The 23,532-nt window shown below is 44.7% G+C and overlaps 2 protein-coding genes across 4 annotated transcripts; both read right to left on the bottom strand.

Moving 5' to 3' along the window:
• Window positions 1-55: 55 nt before the first annotated feature.
• ergic2 (ERGIC and golgi 2) lies at window positions 56-17,768 on the bottom strand. Of its 3 annotated transcripts, none has more exons than XM_036518386.1 (14): window positions 17,610-17,768; window positions 16,729-16,874; window positions 15,327-15,435; window positions 14,774-14,820; window positions 14,594-14,661; window positions 14,369-14,409; window positions 13,519-13,620; window positions 13,032-13,127; window positions 11,358-11,413; window positions 10,660-10,758; window positions 9,153-9,250; window positions 7,774-7,936; window positions 7,064-7,143; window positions 56-125 (listed from the first exon to the last, which is right to left on the bottom strand). In XM_036518386.1, the coding sequence occupies exons 2-14, from the start codon at window positions 16,832-16,834 to the stop codon at window positions 78-80; spliced, it is 1,113 nt and encodes a 370-aa protein (XP_036374279.1). In that variant the 5' UTR covers window positions 16,835-16,874; window positions 17,610-17,768; the 3' UTR covers window positions 56-77. The 3 variants fall into 3 exon arrangements, with proteins under 3 accessions (XP_036374279.1, XP_036374277.1, XP_036374278.1); XM_036518384.1 differs by lacking the exon at window positions 56-125 and adding an exon at window positions 4,984-5,519; XM_036518385.1 differs by lacking the exon at window positions 56-125 and adding an exon at window positions 4,984-5,519 and having other exon boundaries at window positions 17,623-17,768.
• A 1,044-nt stretch (window positions 17,769-18,812) lies between these two features.
• On the bottom strand, window positions 18,813-23,028 carry kxd1 (KxDL motif containing 1). The gene is made up of 5 exons (XM_036518319.1): window positions 22,956-23,028; window positions 21,874-21,978; window positions 21,233-21,385; window positions 19,867-19,913; window positions 18,813-19,702 (listed from the first exon to the last, which is right to left on the bottom strand). The coding sequence occupies exons 2-5, from the start codon at window positions 21,966-21,968 to the stop codon at window positions 19,467-19,469; spliced, it is 531 nt and encodes a 176-aa protein (XP_036374212.1). The 5' UTR covers window positions 21,969-21,978; window positions 22,956-23,028; the 3' UTR covers window positions 18,813-19,466.
• Window positions 23,029-23,532: the final 504 nt, after the last annotated feature.

Raw genomic sequence — 23,532 nt, 5'->3', positions numbered from 1 at the left:
CTTGGCTTTCAGTTGCCACGGCAACTGTCCGTCCCTTTTGGTGGGGCTTGTGAGGAGACAGGCCCAAACAGTCCCGCTCAGAGGATCTCCAATTGGTTCTTTGAGCTCAGTGCAGCTGGCAGAGTCTGGGGAAAGACATGCATTTGTGTGTTTACTAAACGTGTCTGTATGCGTTTCTCCTGTTAATGACAAAGTGGTGTCCTTGTTGCATGATCCCTTCTGAAGCCATCTCTGTTCTGTCTGAGATGTGATCTGCCCATTGTCATAGTTGTGGAGCTGTGGTGCTCTCACAACTCTAGGTTTTTTTATGTTAAATGCCATTTTCAAAGTTCAGCCACTATGTTTCTGCTTTCTGAAACACATTATCTCAACTTGCCTGGCAAAACGTTAATAAACTAAAGCAGAAAAACCACACCCGTGTGCAAGTCATCTGCCTCCATGTTCCTCAGATCCTCTGTGGTGGCTGGTGAGCTACGAATACAGGCAGAGAACGGATAACTGACAAGCTTGTCGATTTTATTAATGATCACCCATCTGCTGCTAGTTCCTTTTTACTTCATGGCCTCTGATGTACCAGCATTAAATCATGCAAATTGACGGTAAAAACAAGTCACCTGTTTTTATAGTTATTTGATGTTGTCAAACTTTTTTTCCACCATAAAACGAATTCATATGATGTGCACACAGAAAATGTACCATATCAGATGCAATGAAGTAAAAAGTAATCAGCAGATCCTTATTTAAAATGACATGCTTGTTAAAGACTTCAAGTCAACCAAACTAGTTGTAATTATTAAACATGTTGTCTTTGCCTCCCTAGAAGTATCTCACCAACCTCCCCTGGATCCTGCCCCTTCATGTCATCATTTGCTGCTACATCTGCTGGGAATTAATGAATCAATCAATCAATCAATCAGTCAGTCACATGCTGTCCACGTAGCAGCAGCTGTTTAACATACAATGCCTTCCATATTTATTAATTCCCTTGTTCAGTTTAAACTAGTAGTAGCATCAAAGCCAGGTTAATAAAGATTAAACACAGAAGCAATCTCTAAATAGCATTCAGGATAATTCCATCTGTGTGCAAACCACACATTTGCCTTTTTTGTCACATTTTGCCAAATTTCAGCACCAGTGACCTGAAGTCAGGTAATGGCTCTAAGAGCCTCTAATCTTCTAGTCTCTGTTAACACTTTATGAGGGCTCAAAAGACAAATTCAAACCAACAAGGATTTTAAGAAATCTGGAGGGCACTGTATGTGTGAATGTAAACAACAGACAAAAGCTTATTTCCTAGAACAGACAGACCAGTAAGTTTTTAAGTTTTATTTGCAATGTTGTGTGTCACATGTTTGAGTGGTGCTGTAAGTGTTCATCTTGTTGGGGACAACAGCACTGCCATAAGGCTTAGTTTTACGTCAATCAGCTAAGACATTGTTGCGGTTTTATGCAATGAGCAGGTAAATAGATTAAACAATCACTAAACCAGTGTTAGCCACTAGCCACCCACAGCCATCTTGTATCAAGAGTTGGATTTTTATTCAAGGAATCCATCAGGTGGGAACCTGCCCTCTCTAAGCATTTATAGGCCTCTGGTGGAAAGGAAACATGTAGCCCAGTGGTGCAGGTGACAGGTGACTAAACCCTATTGCAGAATTCTGCTTTACTGTCCAGTACTAAGTACTATGTGCACACTGCCTGGCCACGTATCAGACCAGCTCCCATTCTTACTACCTGTACACGCACTCGCACAAAGCAGCTCTATCGCCGCCACCACCACCACCACCACCATCAGCCCGTCACTGTGCAAGCTCTTCACGTGGAGATGGCGGGACAGCATTATACAATGAGCTGAAAACGCAATCAGTGAGGGGTACGAAGAGGCCCACAGTTTTCATCAGCCAAAAAGCAGAGGCCACTGAAGTCTCCTCTGCAGCCGAACAAACGGAGGGAAAGAACACTATCCAGTCCCTGTTCCAGCTAGGAGCACCTAGCAGAGCTGCGCAAAGCTCGACTCCCTGTCCCTGTCATGTGACCCAAGTGCTCAGTCACCTGACTGATCTAATCCGTTTCATTGGTCAGGACTCATCCTAAAGAATACTCATCCTTGCCCTTCAGATGGACCTGCATATCAACCAAACTGTAAAAGCCTTCAGGATTTCAAATGGCAATGGTCAGATTTGTGCCCTGTAAGTATAAACCACAAGAAAAGCCCCCAGAGGATCCCCCTCAAGCAAAAGTGTGATCCTAAAAAAATAAACTGGAAACACGCACGCACGCACGCACACACGCACGCACACGCACACGCACACACGCGCACACATACATACACACATACACACATACACACATACACACATACATACACACACACATACACACACACACACACACATACACACACACATACACATACACACATACACACACACACACACACACCTGTCGTGGATACCCTCCCAGCTTAGGTACACAACAGCTAAAACGTGTAGGATATGACAAGTAACCAAAGCGACAAATTTCAACACATTCACAAGCTTGTACATTTATACAGGAGCACTGTGGTCACTGAGCAGAGGACAAGGTTGACATTTTACCCTCTCGGTCATTACAGGGTCTTTTCAGAGGGTGTGATGAGGGTGTGGGGAGACCAGCTTCCAGTTTCCCTCCAATAGCTGCCAATTCACAACAAATGGAGAGACCTGACCATTTATTTGCTTTTTAAAAATACTTCCCCTGGCCTCGTCATCCTGCATGTACGACCACACTCCCAACCCCCCCGAGCTCTCTGGCATAATTCTGTCACAACTCCAGAGAAGAACACCATGCGTCTACTTTTACTCAGCAGAAAAGCATTCAAGATTTTTCCCTGCCACACGAGAAAAGCACCTTACTGTCTTAAAGGCTAAATTGGAGCCAATCAGTCCTATTCACCAACAAGCTGAGTCTTTCTGACCAATACTGCCATGACAAGCCTGCCTATGAAGTCCACAGCGCGCGCACACACACACACACACACATTCTTTCAATATGTTCATTTCAGATCACATTCACTCCATTACAAAGTATGTGTGATGGGGGGTTAATGTTGCTGCAATGTTAAATTTCTGTTGAACGTCAGGTTTGTTTTCTTAAAATTATGGGATTTTTTAACCCGAGAGGAATTTAATTTTCTGTTTTTTCCCCCCACTGACAAAATGTGTGCTTATTTTGTAAATGAAACTGCCCACATATACTCTGTCCCCTGCATGAATCCGCATTTCCTCACACAGATCTTACCACAAAGACGAGGTCATCATTACGCACTGTCCCACAAATGTTTCTCTTTCTGTATGTCTAGATATATTGTTTTCTGTTTGGGCTGAGGTTCACATCATTAAAGTGTTCATTTGTCTGATTTTATCAAAGATAGTTTGACCTTTTTTTGTGGTTAATAAGAGTTGGAATACACATCACAGCCACTGTTCTCTACAGTGGTACTACCTCCTTTGCAACTCATCTCAATTTCCAGTCCTTTACCTAAATACAACACAGGTAAGAGCACTATCTGCTTCAAGTTCACCTGCTGTTTTTATTGGTTAAAAGTTTTCCATTAAACTGTAATTTATGCTTACATAAGCAGCCACTGTCTCTTCAAAGAAACATAACGGCGTTATGATTTAAATATTTAAATAAGACAACTGATAAACATTTGCATGAGTCTCAAAGAGTCTCACAGCGAGATACTGATGTCACAATCAACAGGCAAATACTGGACGTTAACAAAACATCAACAGAAAACGCGACACAATGACTGGCTAGTGTATTCCTTCAGTACACCTATGATGACCAAACTACCTGTCACATAATCAGCTGTACAGCTCATCAGAGGCAGACCATGCAAACCCCACACCCCATCCTGCCCAACAGATCCAACCCTTTCCAGATGTGCAGTATTTCCTGAGGACCGAAACGCTGTCTTTTGTGCAAAGAAACAGCACAAAAGTTGTGAGCGGACAGTGTTGTACTGTGGCTTTGGAACAGGAATAGCGTCACTGTGGCAGGCAAAGTGCTACTGTGGTAGGACCACAAGCCCGAGTCTGAGCACGTTCAGGGAGCTCCGAAAAGCAACGTGAGCTGTCTACAGGTAGGCCTTCCTCACTGAGGCACACACACAGCAGGAGGGTAAGAGGGACAAGCCACGCCGTGGCAAATGAGAACAAGCCAAAAAAAGGAAATGGACATCCTGTTTCCCAGAATGCCATTCACTTCCCTTTGTTTTAAATAAGAACATTTTACTAGACTGCAACCTTTATTTTACCCTTAAATACGCTGACAAAATCATCTATAGTGACAGACATAGAAAGCAAGGTTTTTTTTCCCCTATTTCAATAATCAAACCTTGTAGTTAATTACATTTGCATTGTTCTCTGCACCACCTGATTAATATTTAACCATAACATGAATATCAAAATAGGTCACCATCTGCATGATTTAATAAAGGTACTAACATGGATAAAAATTGCCAATCACTTTTTAAAGGCCGATAACATCAGCAGAAAATATCAGCTGAGGACAAGTGAGTTAAGCCTCTCCCCCTACTGACGACTCTGAGTGTGTCACTGACTTACACTCTAATACTGAGAAAAACACACGATATGCAGCCCCAGCGAGTTACAGGTACTCTCTCGTGTGCTTTACTCTACACAAGGATGTTAGAACTTCACTGAAAAGCGCTGGTGACAGTTCATGACACGATTTCAACTGGGTAAAACCATTATTCAACCCCCTCCCACACTTCCCACGTTTTTACAGCAAACTTTTTTTTTAACCTTGCTGCAGACGGTCTTATCAAAAGGTTATTGTAGCCAATGTTTAAAATGCAAATAAACGCCCCACGTCATAAACCAGACCAGAATATAACAGACCATCATAACATTGTAAAATTAGTTTTTCCCCCCATCCCACCCACCCACACACCACACACACAAATAATTAACGGGATTATAAACATTTGGCACACAAAATCTGGACCCATAAAACACAGTGTAATGTCCTGTGCGCATCACACCCCCCCTCCCCTTTGTAATACGCTGGCTTCCTCTTCCGAGCAGCGCTAGGAAAGCCCAGCAGAACAGGCCTTACACAGTACAGTAGTTGTGTACAGTAACGAGGGACTCGAGGATAACGATTCAGAGATGACGATAAAGAAACGGAATGAAAACTCCACGCAAACGCTCAGGCAATGCTCCGGAGATTTTCTTGTTTTTTTTTTTTCTGTAATTTTGTCTGAGTGGTTTTGCTCCCGTCGGCTGCATAAGAAAATTTTTGTAGCAAAAAGGTCGGCCAATGGGTTTAAAAATGCTTTCCCCGCGCGCCTGGGCTGCTAACGCCTCCAGACAGGTGCTCCGGGCACAGAATTCCAGTGGGAGAAAAATGGACCAATGAGGAGGGAGGGGCAGCCCCCACTCCTGTTAGTGCTTGCTATTCTCAGAAAGTAAAGGGCTGTGGTTATTCATGTGGCCATCTGGGAAGCTGACCTGAAAATGGAAACATAAATATCAATCAGAATTCACTCAGGTCACATTTCATAATCATATTTTCTTTTCGTATTTAGGCCTAAAACGACCTAGAGAAAAGGAGGTGAAACACGTGAAATCCGTCACTGAGAGATGACATCATTGCCTTTTCTAATCTTTATAGCCAATCCCTGCCCTGTAGGGCGGAAGCCTTCCAACTCACTTTAAAAATGACAGAGGGGCCGTTATCTGACCTTAAAACTACATGTTGTTCCTACTTGGAACTTACTACTCTTTTCATGTTTCTTGAAAAGGTCATTGAGTGTTTCTAAAACCCCTTGGGGAAGTGTTGTTGGAGGTATGAAGCTCCAGGTGCTTTCTCACACAACCTTTTAATTTAGCCTTTTAAATTACCAGTACTCTCTGAGCTGAGAAAGAGGAGATGAGCTGATGTCAACCAGCCAGTAATTACTGTATCTGTTTAAATGCAGACAGTTAGAGGGAAACCCCTCCTAGACCAGTGCTAGGCAACCCTTTACAGAGACATATGAAGAAAAGTTTGGAGGTGACGCAGCCAAACTTGCTGACAGGTGTTGTACTCCAGCACACTGCAATTTATATCCATCCCACTGAATGTAATGTATTGATTCCACAAGAGCAGTTTCACCAGACTTCATTACATCGATTTCCAATCATTTATTTAAGGAACCTTCCAGAAAGACTCAGATAAATGAAGTCTGGCTACTGACCGCAGTCTGCTGCTCTCCCGCTTTCAGAGGGAAGATTGCACTGAACGCTCTGACAGTGGAGTCAGGCTCCTTTCAAGTTCACGCAAGGAGAGAGGAGGCAACTGAGGACAGCAGGGGTTTAGAGTTTAGAATGCGGTCAATTGAAGGCCGAGTGGGTGGAGCTTAGAAAGAAGTCACTGTCTGAAGAGACTGGGCAGGGCTTGGACATGAACAGTATTCCAGTGAAGAAACGGAGGCGGTTTGCAATTACAGCCTACACTGTGGGATGGGAAAGTTCTGCTTCCCTTTGGCAGTCAAACTAATTGTCAGTGTTCTATTATTCAAGTCAAAGGAGAGCAGAACCTCTTCCCTCACTCAGAGCATACCTTCTATTTAATGGCAAAGTATTACCGGTGTACCAACAGATTTTACGTTATTGGCATTTTTGCAGATGCTCTTATCCAGAGCAACCTAATTAGGTTGCAGTTTTTTACAATGTTATTCATTTGTACAGTTGGATATTTACTGAGACAATTGTGGGTTAAGGACCCTGCCCAAGGGTACAGCAGCAGTGCCCCAGCTGGAAATCAAACCGGCAACCTTTCAGTTATGAGTCCTACTCCTTAACAGCTATGCCACCCATATTTCAACAGAGCCTAGGTGGAGTATTGCAAAGACTTTGGATGTTTGTGAAACATTTAGCCAGGCAGAAATACACTTCAGTAATTCACTCAAGTTCTAAAAACTACCAGAAAGGCTTTGGTTGTACTTTTCTAGGTGTAAAAGCACAGGATCCACAGACAGACATATGGGTGAGGAGAAGACGTCAAGTCATACCTCCTTGGGTCTGTAGACGCCCAGTTTGAAGCGGCAGCAGATGACATCCACACAGAAGCCCACCAGCCCGTGGAGCATGCCTGAAGCAAAGGACAGACCAGGGACATGACTGTTAACTGTCTGTCGGGAAGCCAGAGAGGCAGGAAGTTATGTGACCTCAGTCACAGAATGTGAGCTTGGGTACAATGCAGTATCAGCCCATCATTGCCAGGATATGACAAAAAAAACAAGGACTTTGGGCACAATGAAGGTCGAACTGTTCCTGCCGGTCCCCAGGCTCTCCGAGAGCTGTGCAGATGTGTACCCTTAAAATAAACAAAGCATTCTATGTATGTCATCCTGTTAAAGGTACAGGGGCTGAGAGTTTAGTTGTGTTGGGGAGTATTCTGTCTTTATAAAATAAACTAAAATACATTCTACCTGTGTATCAGGTGTGTGTGTGTTCAGCTGCAGAGTCCCCCTGTGTATCAGGTGTGTGTGTGTTCAGGTGCAGAGTGTCCCTGTGTATCAGGTGTGTGTGTGTTCAGCTGCAGAGTCCCCCTGTGTATGAGGTGTGTGTGTGTTCAGGTGCAGAGTTTCCCTGTGTATCAGGTGTGTGTGTTTTCAGCTGCAGAGTCTCCCTGTGTATGAGGTGTGTGTGTGTGTTCAGCTGCAGAGTCTCCCTGTGTATGAGGTGTGTGTGTGTATCAGGTGTGTGTGTTCAGCGGTACCTGTGGTGGAGAAGATGCCCCCGATGATGCCGCACAGTCGCACCAGGAACTGCCAGAGAGGCATGTGCTGCTCGGTCACTGTCACCATCAGAGAGCTGATGTCATACTTCATAAAGATCCCTGAAACACCATGGCTGCCTGCTGCGTGGTTTATCACCCGCTCCTGCAGCGGGAAGGATACAGCGCGGTTAGTGTACACACACACACACGCGCGCACACACACACGCACACACAAATACGCACACGCACACACGCACACGCGCGCACGCATGCACACACACACACACACACGCACGCACGCACACGCACGCACACAGACACAGACACACATACACGCGCACACGCACAAACGCACACGCATGCACGCGCACACACACGCGCGCATGCACGCGCACACACACGCGCGCATGCACGCGCACACACACACAAATACACACGCGCGCGCGCACACACACGGCCACACGCACACAGACACAGACACACATACACGCGCACACACACACACACACACACACACACAAATACACACGCACGCGCACACACACACAAATACACACGCGCGCACACACACACACACAAATACACATACACACAAACACACGCACACAAACACACGCAAAAATTTCTTGGAGCCTTCCATCTCTACCACAATCCCAAAAACCCAATATTGCACCCTACAACATTTTATTACACATTTACATAAATTTATGTAACTCCAAAGTGGTGAAATGAGGAGAGTAAGCGGCCACAGAGCAGGAGGCTGTACGGGGGAGTTACGATGATCACACCTGACTGGGCCTGAAGCGTCACATGACGAGGTGCTGACTCAGCACTCACGCTCAGAGTGACCAATGAGCTGTCAGCACCTGCCGAGGACTGTGGGATAGAGGCAGTGAGAGGGAACAGTGGAGAGAGAGGCACAGTTTACGGGAGAGATGGAGTGCTGAGGCAGCAGACAGGAGCTGCCAGACTGGCTGGAGGCCTCTCCTAAATCCTCCCCTCTGTGGTGGAGCTCAGCTGTGAATAAGCTCTTTGCTGCGGGTCCGTTCCGTGCCTGCCGCTCAGACAAACTCTATAGCTCTTATACAGTATATTCCTGTCAAAAACCTGAGTTGTGTCACTTTTGTCACTGCTGTTCAGGGGTCTGTGACTGTGTGTGCAGACGTACTCATGAACTACAGAAAAGGCTTAGAACTAACAAGCTAACTGCTCCGTAGCACACTTATAGTTAATGATCTACCACCTTCAGGGTTTGTGACGGTTCACTGAAGCCTACTGTCCCAAGACCTTACCGCTCTGTGACAGCGTTCTTAAGAGTAACGACCTATGACCTACCTATTCTGTGACAGCGCTGTGAAGGGTCATGACCTCTGACCTACCCTTTCTGTGACAGAGTACTGGTGGGTCTCGGCGGAGATCTTGTACGTGTGCAGCTTGGTGGGCACTACGGTGATGAAGTACTGGAACATCTGGTTGTCTGAAACAGAAAAGAAAGCTAAAGTCACACGTACAGCTGCAGCCAGGAAATAAACTTTCTCACTTCCTTAGAAAAGTCATCGGGCTATGAAGACAGGAAGATGTCAGTGAAATAATCTCTGACTGTAGTGTCCTTTCCGTTACAAGGACAAATCATCTTTGGCTGGCCTGAGAGGTCCACGTTAACCACACTGCTAAAAACTGGTTTGGCTGGTGACAAACAACAGGACTTAATTCCAACAGACGCATTAAAATAAGGTTGGCTATAAATCTATGTTCAAAGAAACTGGCACATTGAATATTAGCACTAATACAGAGAACCCAAACAAATAGGAATTATTACAGTCGCAGTGAGGCATTTAAGCCATGGGACGCTGTGGTACAAGGCCAAAGCTTCACGTCTGTCAGAATAAAAACATATGGCACGGTGGAGGTAATTTCATCCTCTCCCGCTGCACGGCAACGTCTCCCTCTGACCTCGCCTCTAAAGCTCTCTCTCGTCTATCAGATCCTCTTCAAATCCAGTGAATTGGACACCACTGTATAAATGAGGTCTGGCACAGCCTGGGCTCTGGCAAGCAGAGTGTAAATCTGCCCTCCTGCAATCCCCCAGTATCCTTGCTGTTGTGTTATTCTCATTTTAATCGATGTGCGGAACAAAAATGAAATCAATTCGCCGAACATGAACGCAGGGTTCAGGTCAGGTATTCACACAAACGGAATTTTCCCTCTCGAAACCGCTGCCCAGAGCACTCTGTGAGGATAAGCGCTTCAATGACTTTCAGACGTACCCATACCATAACATCATGAATCCGCATATATTCAATACAAACTAAAGAAAGAAAAATTACACAAATAAAACATAAATATTTTCCAACTTTCACGCAACTTTCACAGCACAGTAAACCACTACCTTACTGCTCTACCCTATACCCTGCTCTAATGCTGTGGATCTCTGCCTTTTCCACATTTACGTTATATTACATTATTAGCATTTAACAGACGCTGTTATCCAGAGTGACTTACATCAATTACAGAATTACAGAGTGTTATCCGTTTATACAGCTGGATATGTACTGAGGCAATTGTGGGGTTACATAAATTGCCTGAAGGTACAGCAGCAGTGGCCCTTGGGGAATCGAACCAGCAACCTTTCGGTTACAAGTCCACTGTACTATACAATCCTGTATCTGTATGAAGCCTCTGTTTGAGCCTCCCGCTTTCATCCCACTATTACAGATCTTTCTTCCCAATTACAACTCCAGCCAAACGCAGCTTCATATGGATTAAATATCAAGGGAGAGGAACACAGGCTCCAATCCGTTGCTCTACTCGGGGGCAAAGCACACTGCTGTCAGATGAAACCGGGGCCTGTGTTTCTCGTTTTATGCTGAAGGGACGTGAGCTTACGGTCCGTGCAGACTTTCTCGGTGCCGTCCAGGGGATTAATGATGCCCGGAACCTCCTCTCCGAATGACAAATGGTCTATTCGATGAGAGAAGTTGTATGCTGTAATGGAAAGGGTAGAGTCAATCTCAGATTAATGAGCTAATACCAGTACAACATTTCATACAGTTACAGTCAGTAACAGAACAAAACTTTCTCAATTATGGCAAAGTTATGAAGATGCAGTTGTTATTTCTGCATTCGTCCCCCTGTATGAGCATACATCCTGTCTTTGGGCTCACCTTCACCACAGTAACCTCAAGTGCAGGAGCGCTGAGGCACAATAATTGCAGGCCTCAACTACATTTGTACGCAGCCAAAAGCGTTCACACTACAGTTCCCATAGTGCACCAGGGCAGCAGGAGTCAAACTGAAGACAGGGAAATAGGCCAGTTGCAGGACTTATGAGAGTAGCAAAACAAGGGGACCATGCTGACCAGCTCCTGGTCATTGTCGGTTGATGGCTCAGATGGGCGCGAACCCAGGTCACAAGGACACTGACTGAGCCATCCAGGACCCCCTGAAGCCATTAGTAGGTACTGTTAATTTAATTTTACTGGACTATGCTGTCAGGTCTACATATAGTACCAGGCCATACATGTAGTATTTAAATTAAGAAATGAACACTACTTTAGTAGGGGGGAAAAAATGAAGATGCTTACTTTCATGGCTTACAAGAGCTGCTAGGTGGGCATGGCCACGAGGGTGGGGGATGGCCCTGTGAGAGAGCGAGAGTGAGGAGCGAGAGAGAGAGAGAGAGAGAGAGAGAGAGAGAGAGAGAGAGAGAGAGAGAGAGAGAGAGAGAGAGAGAGAGGCAGAGAGACAGAGAGAGAGAGAGAGAGAGAGAGAGAGAGAGAAAGAGAGAGAGAGAGAGAGAGAGAGAGAGAGAGAGAGAGAGAGAGAGAGAGAAAGAGAGAGAGGCAGAGAGACAGAGAGAGAGAAAGAGAGAGACAGAGAGACAGAGAGGCAGAGAGGGAGAGAGAGACAGAGAGACAGAGAGAAAGAGAGACAGAGAGACAGAGAGAGAGAGAGCGAAAGAGAGAGAGACAGAGACAGAGAGCGAGAGAGAAAGAGAAAGAGAGGGAGAGAGAAAGAGAGACAGAGAGAGAGAGAGAGAGAGAAAGAGAAACAGAGAGAGAGAGCTCAAGGTCACTGCATAGGAGAGACACCTCCAGAACACAGAACTGGCAGTCACCTTCTGCCCATCATTACAATTTCACATCTTTCACGTATTCTGAATCTCAGCAAAACAACTGTCAGACAACTCTGGAGAGGTAATACTGCATGGTCTGGGTTTTGACCCCCACAGCCCACAGGTCTGGATTTGCACAGTGTTTTTCCACTGCAGGAGTGAGAGCTAGAGAGCTCGTGCAGCCCTCTGACTCAGGCACTATAAATACACTTTCCCCACTCAGGGACGCCAGTCTCCACATTCTCACTTCCCCGAGACCAGCGGTTTGCTGGATTAACCCGTCAGGAAGCGAATCCTTTTTTCATTTTACTGCTCACAGCCAGACATCCCCCCCCCCAACTGCACTCAATCTCACCCAACACGGGACCTCCCTCCCTCTCCATCAGCAGACTGCGATCTCGGGGAATTAACTCTAATACCCTAAGACTATCAGGCGGTCACACAAACTGAGGGCTGATCATCCGTTCAGAGGCAGGGCTGATCTCAGAGCAGAATCAAACCCTGATGAAAACACCTGAGAGGACGGCGTTAAATCCTGTGTGTGCGCCGGAGAGATTACTCATCTGTAATCCTGCCCTTTGCAATCGCTAATGATCGCACTGATGTCATCCGGACACAGACCCCGCTGTAGTTTGTAGTGCCTAACCTCTACAGTGAGGCAGTGCATTATGACCGAGGGGCACGGCCATAGATTCAGAATGACTACACCGTTCTCAAATAAAGGGATGAGGGAGGGTAACTATGAGTTATGTGTACATCCACTCAGAAAACAAACACTGGCCATGACAAGTTTGCACTAATCAAATACTTTCCTCTCTGCAGTAATTCTGTGTCTGCAAGAGACACCGACAGCGAGGAAATTTAAGAGCTGTTAAATTTTAGAACAGTATAACAGGTACACACTCTGCTTAGCATGCCAAGATGTGGGAACTGCATCATGGGGACAGTATCACAGTTACACACACTACTGAGTGTAACAAGCTGTACAGTGTGGGGACAGTACCACGGTTACTCACACCACTAAGTGTGTCAAGCTGTACAATGTGGGAACAGTATCACAGGTACACACACCACTGTGTCAAGCTGTACAATGTGGGAACAGTATCACAGGTACACACACCACTGGGCCATACTGGGAACATACTTGCCGACTGTGATGTGGAAGTTTCCCGCCACTTTGTTGACGTACAGGTGTCCGTGTATCCTGCAGGCGCCAAGGGGCTGGGTGGGGTTATCCTCACTGGGGGAGGGACACAGAGGTAGGGGGTCAGCAGCATGCGGTCCTGGGCTGCTTCACCCAGTTTTAATCATTTACCTGTTAGGCTACACACTTTCTAATGGAACGGATTCCTCTGCATTTAGCGTTATTGAGTCATTCAAAGATCCGGACTGAAATGAGGGAGAAAGAGACACACATGCTTTCGCTACTGAAACAAAACAGACAGCACTCCTAAGCTGTTAGAGGTTAAATGTTTAAAAGGGTCTGGTGCTACTCAGTTACATAAGATAGATCTATTCAGAGACCCGGAAGAAAGACAGAAAGGTAGATGGAGGATGGAAAGACACGCGGAGTTTCGCATAAACAATCAGATAACAGTCCAAACGCAGTTGGCGGCTCTGTGGGCACTGACCGCGGGGGCAGGGCGGTGGGGGAGCCCTTCAACACGCTCTTGAACAGGACATCCTGAAGAGAGTGTTCCTCCCGCAGTCTGTTCTGAATGAGCAGGAGAGTCCTGAGGGGAAGAGAAATTCGGAAGAGGGTCAGCCACACGCCTCCCTGCGTCCTGCTCCGAGTCACTGAGCCCTGCACAGTTGAGGAGGAGTGACACAGTCGGGGGGGTCAGCTGGGTGGGGCTGGGGGTGGGGGTGGGGGTGGGGGTGAACCTGGGATGGATGACCACTGGTGGGCAGCGTCTGGTTACCTAGTAACCAAACCACTGTGTTTGTTCCGAAATTGACTCGAGTGATAACATCATGGACGACACTGCCGTGCGCAGCGGCAAGAGTACAAACAGAAGTGACTTTAGTGTGACCTTCATCCTGGCCTCGCCACCCGGCTTTCACTCTGCTTTCACTCCAATGCGCTGCATGATTGGATATTTCCCAATGGCTGAAAAACAGACCTCGGCTTCAGTGCTACCCATTGTCAGCACTGGAATGAATGTAGAATTACACCCTGGTCAGAAATCTATTTCAAGAAGCTGGTCTGCGATGCTGTACAGTGAGGATTCTGGAGTGTTCAGATGATGTTAAAAAAAATTGAAAAAATGTCAAAAATGAAAGGTGTAAAGATCTAGGACCAGCCCCAGACTCAACCTGTCCTGAACATCTAAATTCACTAAAAGGGTATGAGAAACTTGTTTAAACTCTTTACTTCAGAGTTAAACACAGAGTTAAACACAGTGTTGCTGGACTACTACCGTCTCAACTTTCAGATGAGCCAAAACTTCAGACTGGAAACTTACAGTGTGCATATCTTACCTGTGCCAGAGTCTTTGCTGGGGAGAAAGTTCAAAGACGACCTGCAACAATGTCAAGCAAAGAAGGCTGATTTTACATCACATCCCTGCTGAGAAGCTCCACCTCAGGTTAAAATGTCATGAAAAATTGGTTCAATTCAAATATATCAACTTCTTTGTGGTAAAGCACGCCATGGCTTCCGCATGGAAAAGAACGCATTCAGAGTCTGAGTGAAATACAACTCACTGGCTCGTACTGAAGACCATCGGATGCCACCATGGTCTCTGCCAAGTCCAATACATCGGCACCAACATCTGCAACAACACCAACAACAGCTCAACAGTCCAAATTCTGCATCGGTACAAACAAGAATTCAGCATAACCACTGCCACAGAAAATGCAAGGATATGTCCAAAAAATACTTACGCTGACATCGCATTGCAACTGTTATATCTATATTTATTCTTAATTTACTGTAAAAGAAAAGAGGAAAAAAGCATGTCAAATTCAATGAAACCAAAAGTCAAGCCCCGTCCCTGTTTAAATAAAATTAAGTTTATAGTGCTTCATCATACTGCTTGAAGGTTAATGTCATTCCACGCTTAAACAGCCTCGTATCCTCAAGTGAAAGCTATATTAATTCAATTAATCTTTGCTTCATGCGAAAGCATACTAATTACAATCATTACTTATCACTCTATATGAGAGGGATATGAGAAGGAACTGTTTAATATCAATTTTCACAGCGAGCTTTGAGACCGCTGGGACTAGCCAAGCTCGTATAAGCAAGGTAAAGATGCCTTTAGCCACGTGTAATACAACCATATGAAATTACACTTTCCCATTTATGTTATCACTGAGCGCTACCCGGTCAAAGAGTTAACTGTCTGACTTGACAACTGGTTTAACTAATAAACACCACTGCGTATCTGCTCGCAAACACCAGTCAAAATGGGGTAAAATGTTTTTGGAAACACACCTGGAAAAATCCTTGTCTACTTCGTACTGGTACTTCATCCAGGTGTCCCGATACACGAAGAACTCGAAGAGAGCCAGAAGGGCCATGGCGGTGAAGGCTATTATCGACACTGTGATTGGAGGAAGAAGGAGCAGAAGAATGTGATCATTTCCCAAAACGTCAGCGAGGCTTCCCCCACTTGTGATTCCAAACGTCGCTCCCAACACCAAAAGCCAATTATAATCATCCTGCCCTCCGCTCCTGCCTGTCGCTGGATCAGTGTTCTTGTTTAATGGAAAGGGATTACAAATGCAGTCGATTTAAGAGGGCTCAAGTGGGGCCTGGGAAACAATTTGCAGCCGCCATGGGGCTACATTTCAGCAAAGAGAGGTAACTGAACTAAACTGAACTGAACACACAGAGAGAATGACACAGGAATGCCACCCGTCGAGTTTCGACTGACTTCTATCGGTCTTGGCTGCCAATGAATGTGAATGTTTTCTGCAAAGCTGTGAACACGTAGATGTTTTTTCTTCATTTATTCAGGTTGTTCAATTCTGGTCTCAGGGCATGCATTGTGAAGTGTGACATCAGAATGACAACATAAAAAACTTCAGCTTTTTCAAAATAATATCACATGCAGAATCAGACATTACCTGACATTACTGGCGTTTAGCTAGATCCTCTTATCCAGGGCAATTAAAACAGATTATAAATTTTACATGTTATCCAGCTATACAGCTATGTATTTACAGAGGCAATTCTGGGTAAAGCACCTTGCCTAAAGGTGCAGCAGCAGTGCCTCAGCAGGGAATCGAACCAGCAACCTTTTGCTTACCAGCTCTGCTCCTTACTACTATACTACCCTGCTGCAGACCAATGACCAAAAACAGGACCTGGTCAGAGATGAACAGTAAATGCCAAGGCTTATGGCAACTCCACATCATATACCAACACAGAAGTACATACAGTACCACCCTGAGACTTTGATACATACAGTTCCATAACAGCCCCTTACAATTACATTTGTTATGCCTGCACATCCACCGAACATGTTTTTGAGTCCTTTATCATTTTGAGTCTATTATAATCTGAGTATTGCTTCAGATTTTCATACAACCACTGATGCCACACAAACATCCCGAGAAAGGGGGAAAAAAATCCTCAAAGATGAGAAATGCCAGTGTGATTTAAGGCTGGCCTTGGTGTCCATGCACAAAACCAGAGAGAGTGAAAGATCACTGCACAGTCCTACACATGGAGGACCACAGTCCAGCATGTTTCCATAATCTTTTTTTACTATAGCGCTGAAATACTTCATACTGACAAGGAAGATAAAAGTCAAATCTTGTTTATTCTTAGGAAATTCAATGGGCAGAATTCCCGGAGCGAGAAAGGCGCTCTCTAGCGTTGAAGCGCTCACCTGTCCCCCCGCTCGCCGTCGTTTCCACGTAGCTCTCCGGAACCTTGGGGAAAGCGTCCAGTTCTTTCACCAGATTGAGAGCCTTCTTCCGATACAGTCGTCTCATCTTCGGGGGAATCCTCCACTTCCTCCCTCATATATTCAACCTACAACAGCCGCTTAATCAATTCTGACGGTCTTAAGACAGATACAGTATTAGGTAGCTGGAGATGATGTCATTAGCCAGCACAGTGTACACGGAAGTGGTGTTACTTTTTGCAAGTGTAAATTAAAAACCGGTGCTGCTTAGAACGAGTTCTGCTCGCTAGTAGAGTTAGTTTAATCAATAATCTTCAGATCCAGGAAAAAGTGTAGCTGTAAAATCAGTTGTGCACTGCCAACTTGTTGCTAGCTGAAAATCTATATCCAATCTTCGTGACCAAGCTAGCTGTAAGTTTGCTAGCCAGATAAAAATAAACATATCCATCCATGTACTTGCAGATAACCAAACAACCCAGTTAGAAAGCCTTAGTACAACTACCAGTGGATCTATCATATAAAACGTCAGCCCCCAGCAAAACGATTTACACCCATTCATAAGGGCTTAGCTGGTTGGGTACCTAGCCGGATCGCTACCTAGTTACGTTAAGGATAGCTGGCTAACAATACTTTTATGACGATGTGGCTAGTTTGCTAGCTAGCACTGAAACGACACGATGAATGAGCCAGGTACACTTCTATCTTGCTAGCCGGTAAAACCATAGAAACAGCCACACTATCTAGAGCTACCCACTTAGCTAAACCGCTTCTAACCAAGCTGCTGAAGATGTTGCTTAACACGCTCCCATACATACAGACGTTAACAGATTAACTAAACGTTAGCTAGCTGGCTAGCTTCTTACCTCGGATACATACAATCTTAGATGCCCGTTGAATTCTTTTCTGGGCAGACAGTGGTTTGAGTGTCAAACCATTTCTCAAACGAAGGATCCAGCGTTCATAAACGATCGGTTTTATTGCGTTGGCTTGTAAGAGAGATATTTCTGTCTGGTGTGCTAACCTTTCACCCTCTACCACAGAATAATTTCATGGTCATCGGTTTTAAAAAGAAACTCAATTGTGAGAGCGCCCCCCTGTTGTTGGGAGAATTCTTAGCGTTCCCTTATTGTGCTGGATGATGGCAAATTTCCGCGTTCAGACGAATGATCCGTAGTAGCCTTGAACTAATCATTGTTCCTTTACTAACTGTACAGCCTGTGATGTCTATCTCAGAGGACTATTTATTACAATAAATCTCACTTTACGGATAATTCACTGATATTCGGCAACCCTACATTTTCACATATTACTCATTGCATGACGCTGATAATATTACCAGTGTCATACCACGCATTTGCTAATATTACCACTTACCTGGTCTCTTTAAATTAATAAAACAAAAAACTTGGGATTACAGCGATGTGTCTCCAATAATGGGTCCTGGCATCAAAAAGTTGCAATTGTTACCCAGTACAGATGAAACACTGAAACAGAAGTGTTGTATGTTTTCTATTTTCATTTGTTTTTTTCTTGTGGGGGAATAAGTCTCTAATTTGATTACCTCTCCTCCATGGTCCTGTGGGCACAAGGTGACTGGTATTATTAGAAACAAAGCATAGCAATATATATTCCCCCAATACCTGAAGTGTGCTTGCCTTTTCTTTGCAAGTCTTGTGATGATTCATAATTGCCTGAGAACATCCCCCATGCCACCCCAAGTGTGATGTACTAGTATTCAGAGACTATTCATCAGTTATCTGCCTAACAGGAAACTTTATCAAGGCCAATTTACTACGTGTACATTTTACAATATCCTTTATCCATTTTAACCATTAAAACCTAACACATTCCAGGTCCAAGTCCAGCTTCCAAGTCACACTACCGCAAACCCATTAGTATTCAACAGGTATCATTTAATTACAGGTCTATGGAAGTCTATTACATTACATTACATATAATTTGGCAATTCAAATCACTAGGTTATTTGTATTTCATCATACAGACAATGACGTAAAAAGCTATCATTTCCTTCAGGCTTAATCTACAGTTTCAATCAAAAACAAAAAACAAAAGCAAACATTAGTAAAATAACACTGGTCAGTCACAGAGTACACACTAGTCTTAAACCTTGAGTGTCTCTGGGGACATAGTACTAAGGGAGCCACTTCTTTATTTTATCAACAAATGTAAGAATAAATAACAGAAATATCGCACAAAACTCTTGAAAAAACATACAAGAGACCAACCATGATCCCGCTCCCACACAGGACATTTTAGTGATGACCAAATAGCAAAGTGTTCTTTTTGGGGTTGCCAGTACCTTCACCTTTGAAAAAGCAGAACTCCACAAGGGTAAAGAATTGCATATCTGTTTAACAACTGCAATGGAACATGTAAGAGTAATAATAGTTATTGATAACATAGTAAATTGTTATTTTAAAAAGGCTTCCACACACATAAAAGCAAATATTACACCTCCAGCAGCAGAGCAGTCCTACAACACTTGTGAGGGTCACCTTCATCCACAAGAAAAATTCAAGTATTCTCTCCATCAGCAGTTAGTCCTGTACAAGCATGATTCATGCATAGCCTTTAAACCATCCATAGACGGATGACATCATTGCAAGGCAAGTGCAAAATAAAATGAAAAAAGACAGCCGGTTGGTATATTAGCCAGATGGAACAGTCGCATTCCACACGGCACGCCCCTCCTCCCGAATCTAATCCGGCCCCTCGTCTCTCAAGACCGCCCCGCCCAGGCCATCTGAGGTGGGAGTGTCCGGTGGCTCCTGGGAGAATTCCTCGGAGCAGCGGCTGACCGTGGGGGAGATGATGTCAGGGCTGGTGTCGCAGGACTCCGTGCTCTGCTCAGAGGTGGCGGTGGTGGTGGCTGTGCTGGGCGGGACGGGGTCAAACTCGTCGTCGTCGTCCTCCAGGATGGGAGACTCGTGGACGTCTGCATTTACAGGAACAGGCAGTGATACACAGGGACGGCACAGGGCTACACAATCCACATGGCCTGTTTATGACATCACAGTCTACACGGAACACACAGCTGCCCCAGGAGCGGCCGCAATATGGCAAACAGATCTATGTGCAAATAGCCAGAGCTCCACTTACTGCTGAACACATCTGGATACTGCTTGGCCAGCTTGCCTTTCAGTGTCCTGCAAGAGAAGAGGATCAGGTTGAATTTTAGCTTATGTTTCCAGATTTCTTGGTTCATGTTTTTCTGTTTGTCCCTTTAGCATCATATTCCAGCACACTTTCAATTGTGTTCCCTGCGCTCAACAGATTTGTGGTTTTAGTTTAACTTGCTGTTCTTTGAATCTCCCATACTTTTTGTCTAAGAATGTAGCTTAACATCTTAAAATGTGTGGCACACTGATTTGGCCTTGTTTTCATATTTTTTTTCCCCTTTTTCCACTTACTCCCCAGTTTGGAATGGCCAGTTCCCTGAATTCTGGAATGTCAAATTTGTTATCATTCGGTCCCATTGCACAACCCCCACTGTCAATCCGGGAGAGCGTGGACAAGCATGTGATGTCAGCTGCTGCTTCTTTTCACACTGCGGTCCACAAGCTAAGCTAGCACAGAGACGAGTCGGAGGAAGACATTTCATATGCAGCTTTGGCATGCGGACCACAGGCACCCGAATGACCAGTAGGGGTCACTGTTGCTAATTGGACCGAAGCCCCCATTAGTTCGAACCCACACGGTTGGGTTCGAACCCGGACTGTAGCATTCAGTCTACACTCAGAACGAGTGCTTTTACCGACTGAGCCACTCAAAGTCAAAAGTCAAAGCTGTGTGTTTTTTCACTATGTTAAGACAGGAAAAAAACCTTGATGCTTCTCCCTCCATTATTCCTGTTTTGAAGACACATAAGAAATTAACAATTCATGATGCAATCTGTATTGTGTACATTACATTACGTTACATTATTATTCAATAGATGCGCTTATTCAGAGTAACTTACATAGGTTATAATTTTTACGTTATCCATTTATACTGGTGGATATTTACAGAGGCAATTCTGGGTAAAGTACCTTGTACATGGGTACAGCAGCAGTGCCCCAGTGGGGAATCGAACCAGCAACCTGTCGATTACGAGCCCTGCTCTTTACTATTATGCTACACTGCCACCCTGTGTACAGCCTGGGAGATAAAGGCTTACTTTCTAACATGAACAGCCTGAGACAGTTGAACAAGACTGTGTTCCCGACCTAAGAATACTCATTGTCACATCCAGTTTTCACAGGATAAACACATGCAGGTCCGTTTGCCCCACCTTGTCTTCAGGTAATCTTGTTATCACACCTGGGATTAGCCTGCATGCTGTCAGCCGGAGTCAGTTTGCTATAGAAACCCCCCTGGCTCAACTCGGGAATAGCAGACCTACACTTAGCTCAGGTTAGGTGGAAGCAGAGTGGAAAAGTAAATTCTCCTTTTTGCCATGTTCTCCATGTCCCACAGGGGGCAGCACCTGATTCTCCTGAAGATGCTGTCTAGGTCCTTCTTCATCTCCACCAGCGTGCGTGTGTGGTGCAGGAAGTGCTCGTTCATCTGCTGGAGCCGCACATTGGACAGGCCGTTGAAGTTCAGCAGCATCTCATTGGTCTTCTCGAAGCGGTCCAGCCTAGCAACAGTCCAATCACATTACTCTCGAGCGAACCGCTGCATTCCACAATGGAAAACAAAGGAAAACCAGCACAGCTCACACAGAGGCAGGGAGGTAACCCTCAGAGGCTCTAAGGGTACACAGTGGAGGACAGCACTCACTGCCTAGACTTGAGAAAAATGTTTCAATTACTGTGCCATTAGTTAGACAGCATGGATGTGTTTCCTTTCTCAGGGTGAAACCATGCGGGGAAACAGTGTAGAAATGTATCCTCCACAGATACATTAAGATTCGGAGGTAAACAGGACAAGATTGTTCCACAACGTAACAGGAACAGGACCCCTAACTGCCAACCTGTGTATCCCATAGTTTCAAAAACTATGGAAAGAAAGAGACCAAATCCTATCCAATATGGCATTCATCTCTCTCTTTCCTTCAAACTTTTTTCAGGGTGAGGCAGTCCTATTTCTGTGCAGATAACATACACTCAGTGGTAGGACACTCACATGTGCCTCTGGGCTTGGATGATGGCGTTCACGTCCTCAGAGTTGACCATGCTGAGCATCCTGCCACAGAACATTCCAGAAGCAGTTGGCTCCATGATGTAGGTGCTGAAATGCAGAACAACAAGGCAAAGATTCCTTTCATTCTGATGATCCGTGTTTTTTGTGTGGGGTTTATTAGTAACCAATTCTGTGGCAGATTACCTCAACCAAATGAGGAGACTGGATTGTACTGATTAGAAACGGAACCATTTCAGGCACGCTATTAATTTATGCCATCTACTGAAGAAAAGCGCTCGTGCAATAAAGAAGTAACAAATCCGCAGAAGGGAGGGCATTTGATGACATTTAGATTATTCATGACCACATCCTAACGCCTCACAGTGCTGGAATTGAGGGGGGTGACATGTGCGGCAACGAAAAGGCTTTCTGATCAATTCTCCACTTTGATTAAGTCAAAACACAGTCTGCATTCATGTCGTTTCAGAAGTATTAAAGTTAGATTCCAGTTCCTGATTCCACAACGTTTTCTGCCTACCCAAACGTTCCCTCACGGCTTGCTTCCATATATTATATGTTATGCATAAAATGAATCCGTTTACATAGATAGCAAATATCAGTTCTTATTAATGTTGTTTCCAGCCAGGAAACAGATCCAGTAGCTACCTCAATGACTCAATGTTAGTTATAATCTCGAAAAGAAACACTGGATTATTTTAACAAATGTACAAAATTGTTTGCTAGCTGGCACACCTGCACGTCTCTTCCAAGCTAACATGTTTTGCAACCGGGAAAACGAGGGTTTAAAACGGACAGCCTGATTCCAAGAAAAACGCTGCACTAGATAAAACAAACATGTCAAATGAGAGCCTAAATAATACTAGCATAGACAGATAGTGAGTAAACAACCGAGGGCAGTGGAAAAGCTGTAATTAGCTTGGCAGATAGCTAGCTAGCCAGTGAGCTTACAGACATGTTTCTTTCAAAAAGCACCTCTACAGCTAGTTCTAACGTAAAATTTGAGTAGCGATTCTGAGGTTTTCATGTAAGACAGCTACTTTATGGATAAAATAAAATCCGATTACCTCGATTCGCGAAATTAACCGCTGGTTAACATTACAGTCAGTGCCGCAAAGAATTCGCTCCCCGGACACTTCCGTATTGTGAAAAATATGAAGCTGCTTCCGGTCACATGGCAGAAGCACGCGGACTTGAGTAAATTTCTTTCCAAACATGGATTGATGATTGATCGTCAATCCATGTATCAAATCACAACCACAACATATAAACATATAAACTAAAGTAATATTTTGCACAGTACTTTAATATTTATATTAAAGTTACTATTGTGCAAAGGTTCTTTGAGCTTTTTGGTTAGTAACATTCCGCCAAGGCACATCTAAATAATCGTATCAAGTGTCTGAATGTGTTTGATGGTACGGGCGTTTTACAAGAAAGAGTGCTTTTTCAGCTGTGATATGTGTGTGACTTCTCCCACTGCCCCACGTATTGTGTGGGGGAAAAAGTGGATGGAGCATTCAGCCTTTATTCTGCAGAATGGGAGACACAATCAATGCGTTGTCCGGTTAACTACAGCACATGTCTGACTCTGCTGTAGGATTGCCACAATTGGGATGGGATGGTACCAGGCCCCTATTTATC

The sequence above is a fragment of the Megalops cyprinoides genome, chromosome 23, assembly GCF_013368585.1.
Source record: "Megalops cyprinoides isolate fMegCyp1 chromosome 23, fMegCyp1.pri, whole genome shotgun sequence".
NCBI classification, from domain to species: domain Eukaryota; kingdom Metazoa; phylum Chordata; class Actinopteri; order Elopiformes; family Megalopidae; genus Megalops; species Megalops cyprinoides.
The sequence above is the reverse complement of the archived record's forward strand: the minus strand, read 5'-3'. Positions and strand labels throughout refer to the sequence as shown.

Excerpts from the sequence above, each read along its gene's own strand:
- ergic2 (XM_036518384.1), bottom strand. The coding sequence starts at position 16,834 with ATGAGACGACTGTATCGGAAGAAGGCTCTCAATCTGGTGAAAGAACTG. Across the intron at positions 14,821-15,326 it reads GTAGACAAGGATTTTTCCAG|TAAATTAAGAATAAATATAG; the intron begins GTGTGTTTCCAA and ends TTTCTTTTACAG. Across the intron at positions 11,414-13,031 it reads TTCCACATCACAGTCGGCAA|GGCCATCCCCCACCCTCGTG; the intron begins GTATGTTCCCAG and ends GCTCTCTCACAG.
- kxd1 (XM_036518319.1), bottom strand. The coding sequence starts at position 21,968 with ATGGAGCCAACTGCTTCTGGAATGTTCTGTGGCAGGATGCTCAGCATG. Across the intron at positions 21,386-21,873 it reads ATCCAAGCCCAGAGGCACAT|GCTGGACCGCTTCGAGAAGA; the intron begins GTGAGTGTCCTA and ends GACTGTTGCTAG. Across the intron at positions 19,703-19,866 it reads GTATCCAGATGTGTTCAGCA|ACGTCCACGAGTCTCCCATC; the intron begins GTAAGTGGAGCT and ends CTGTAAATGCAG.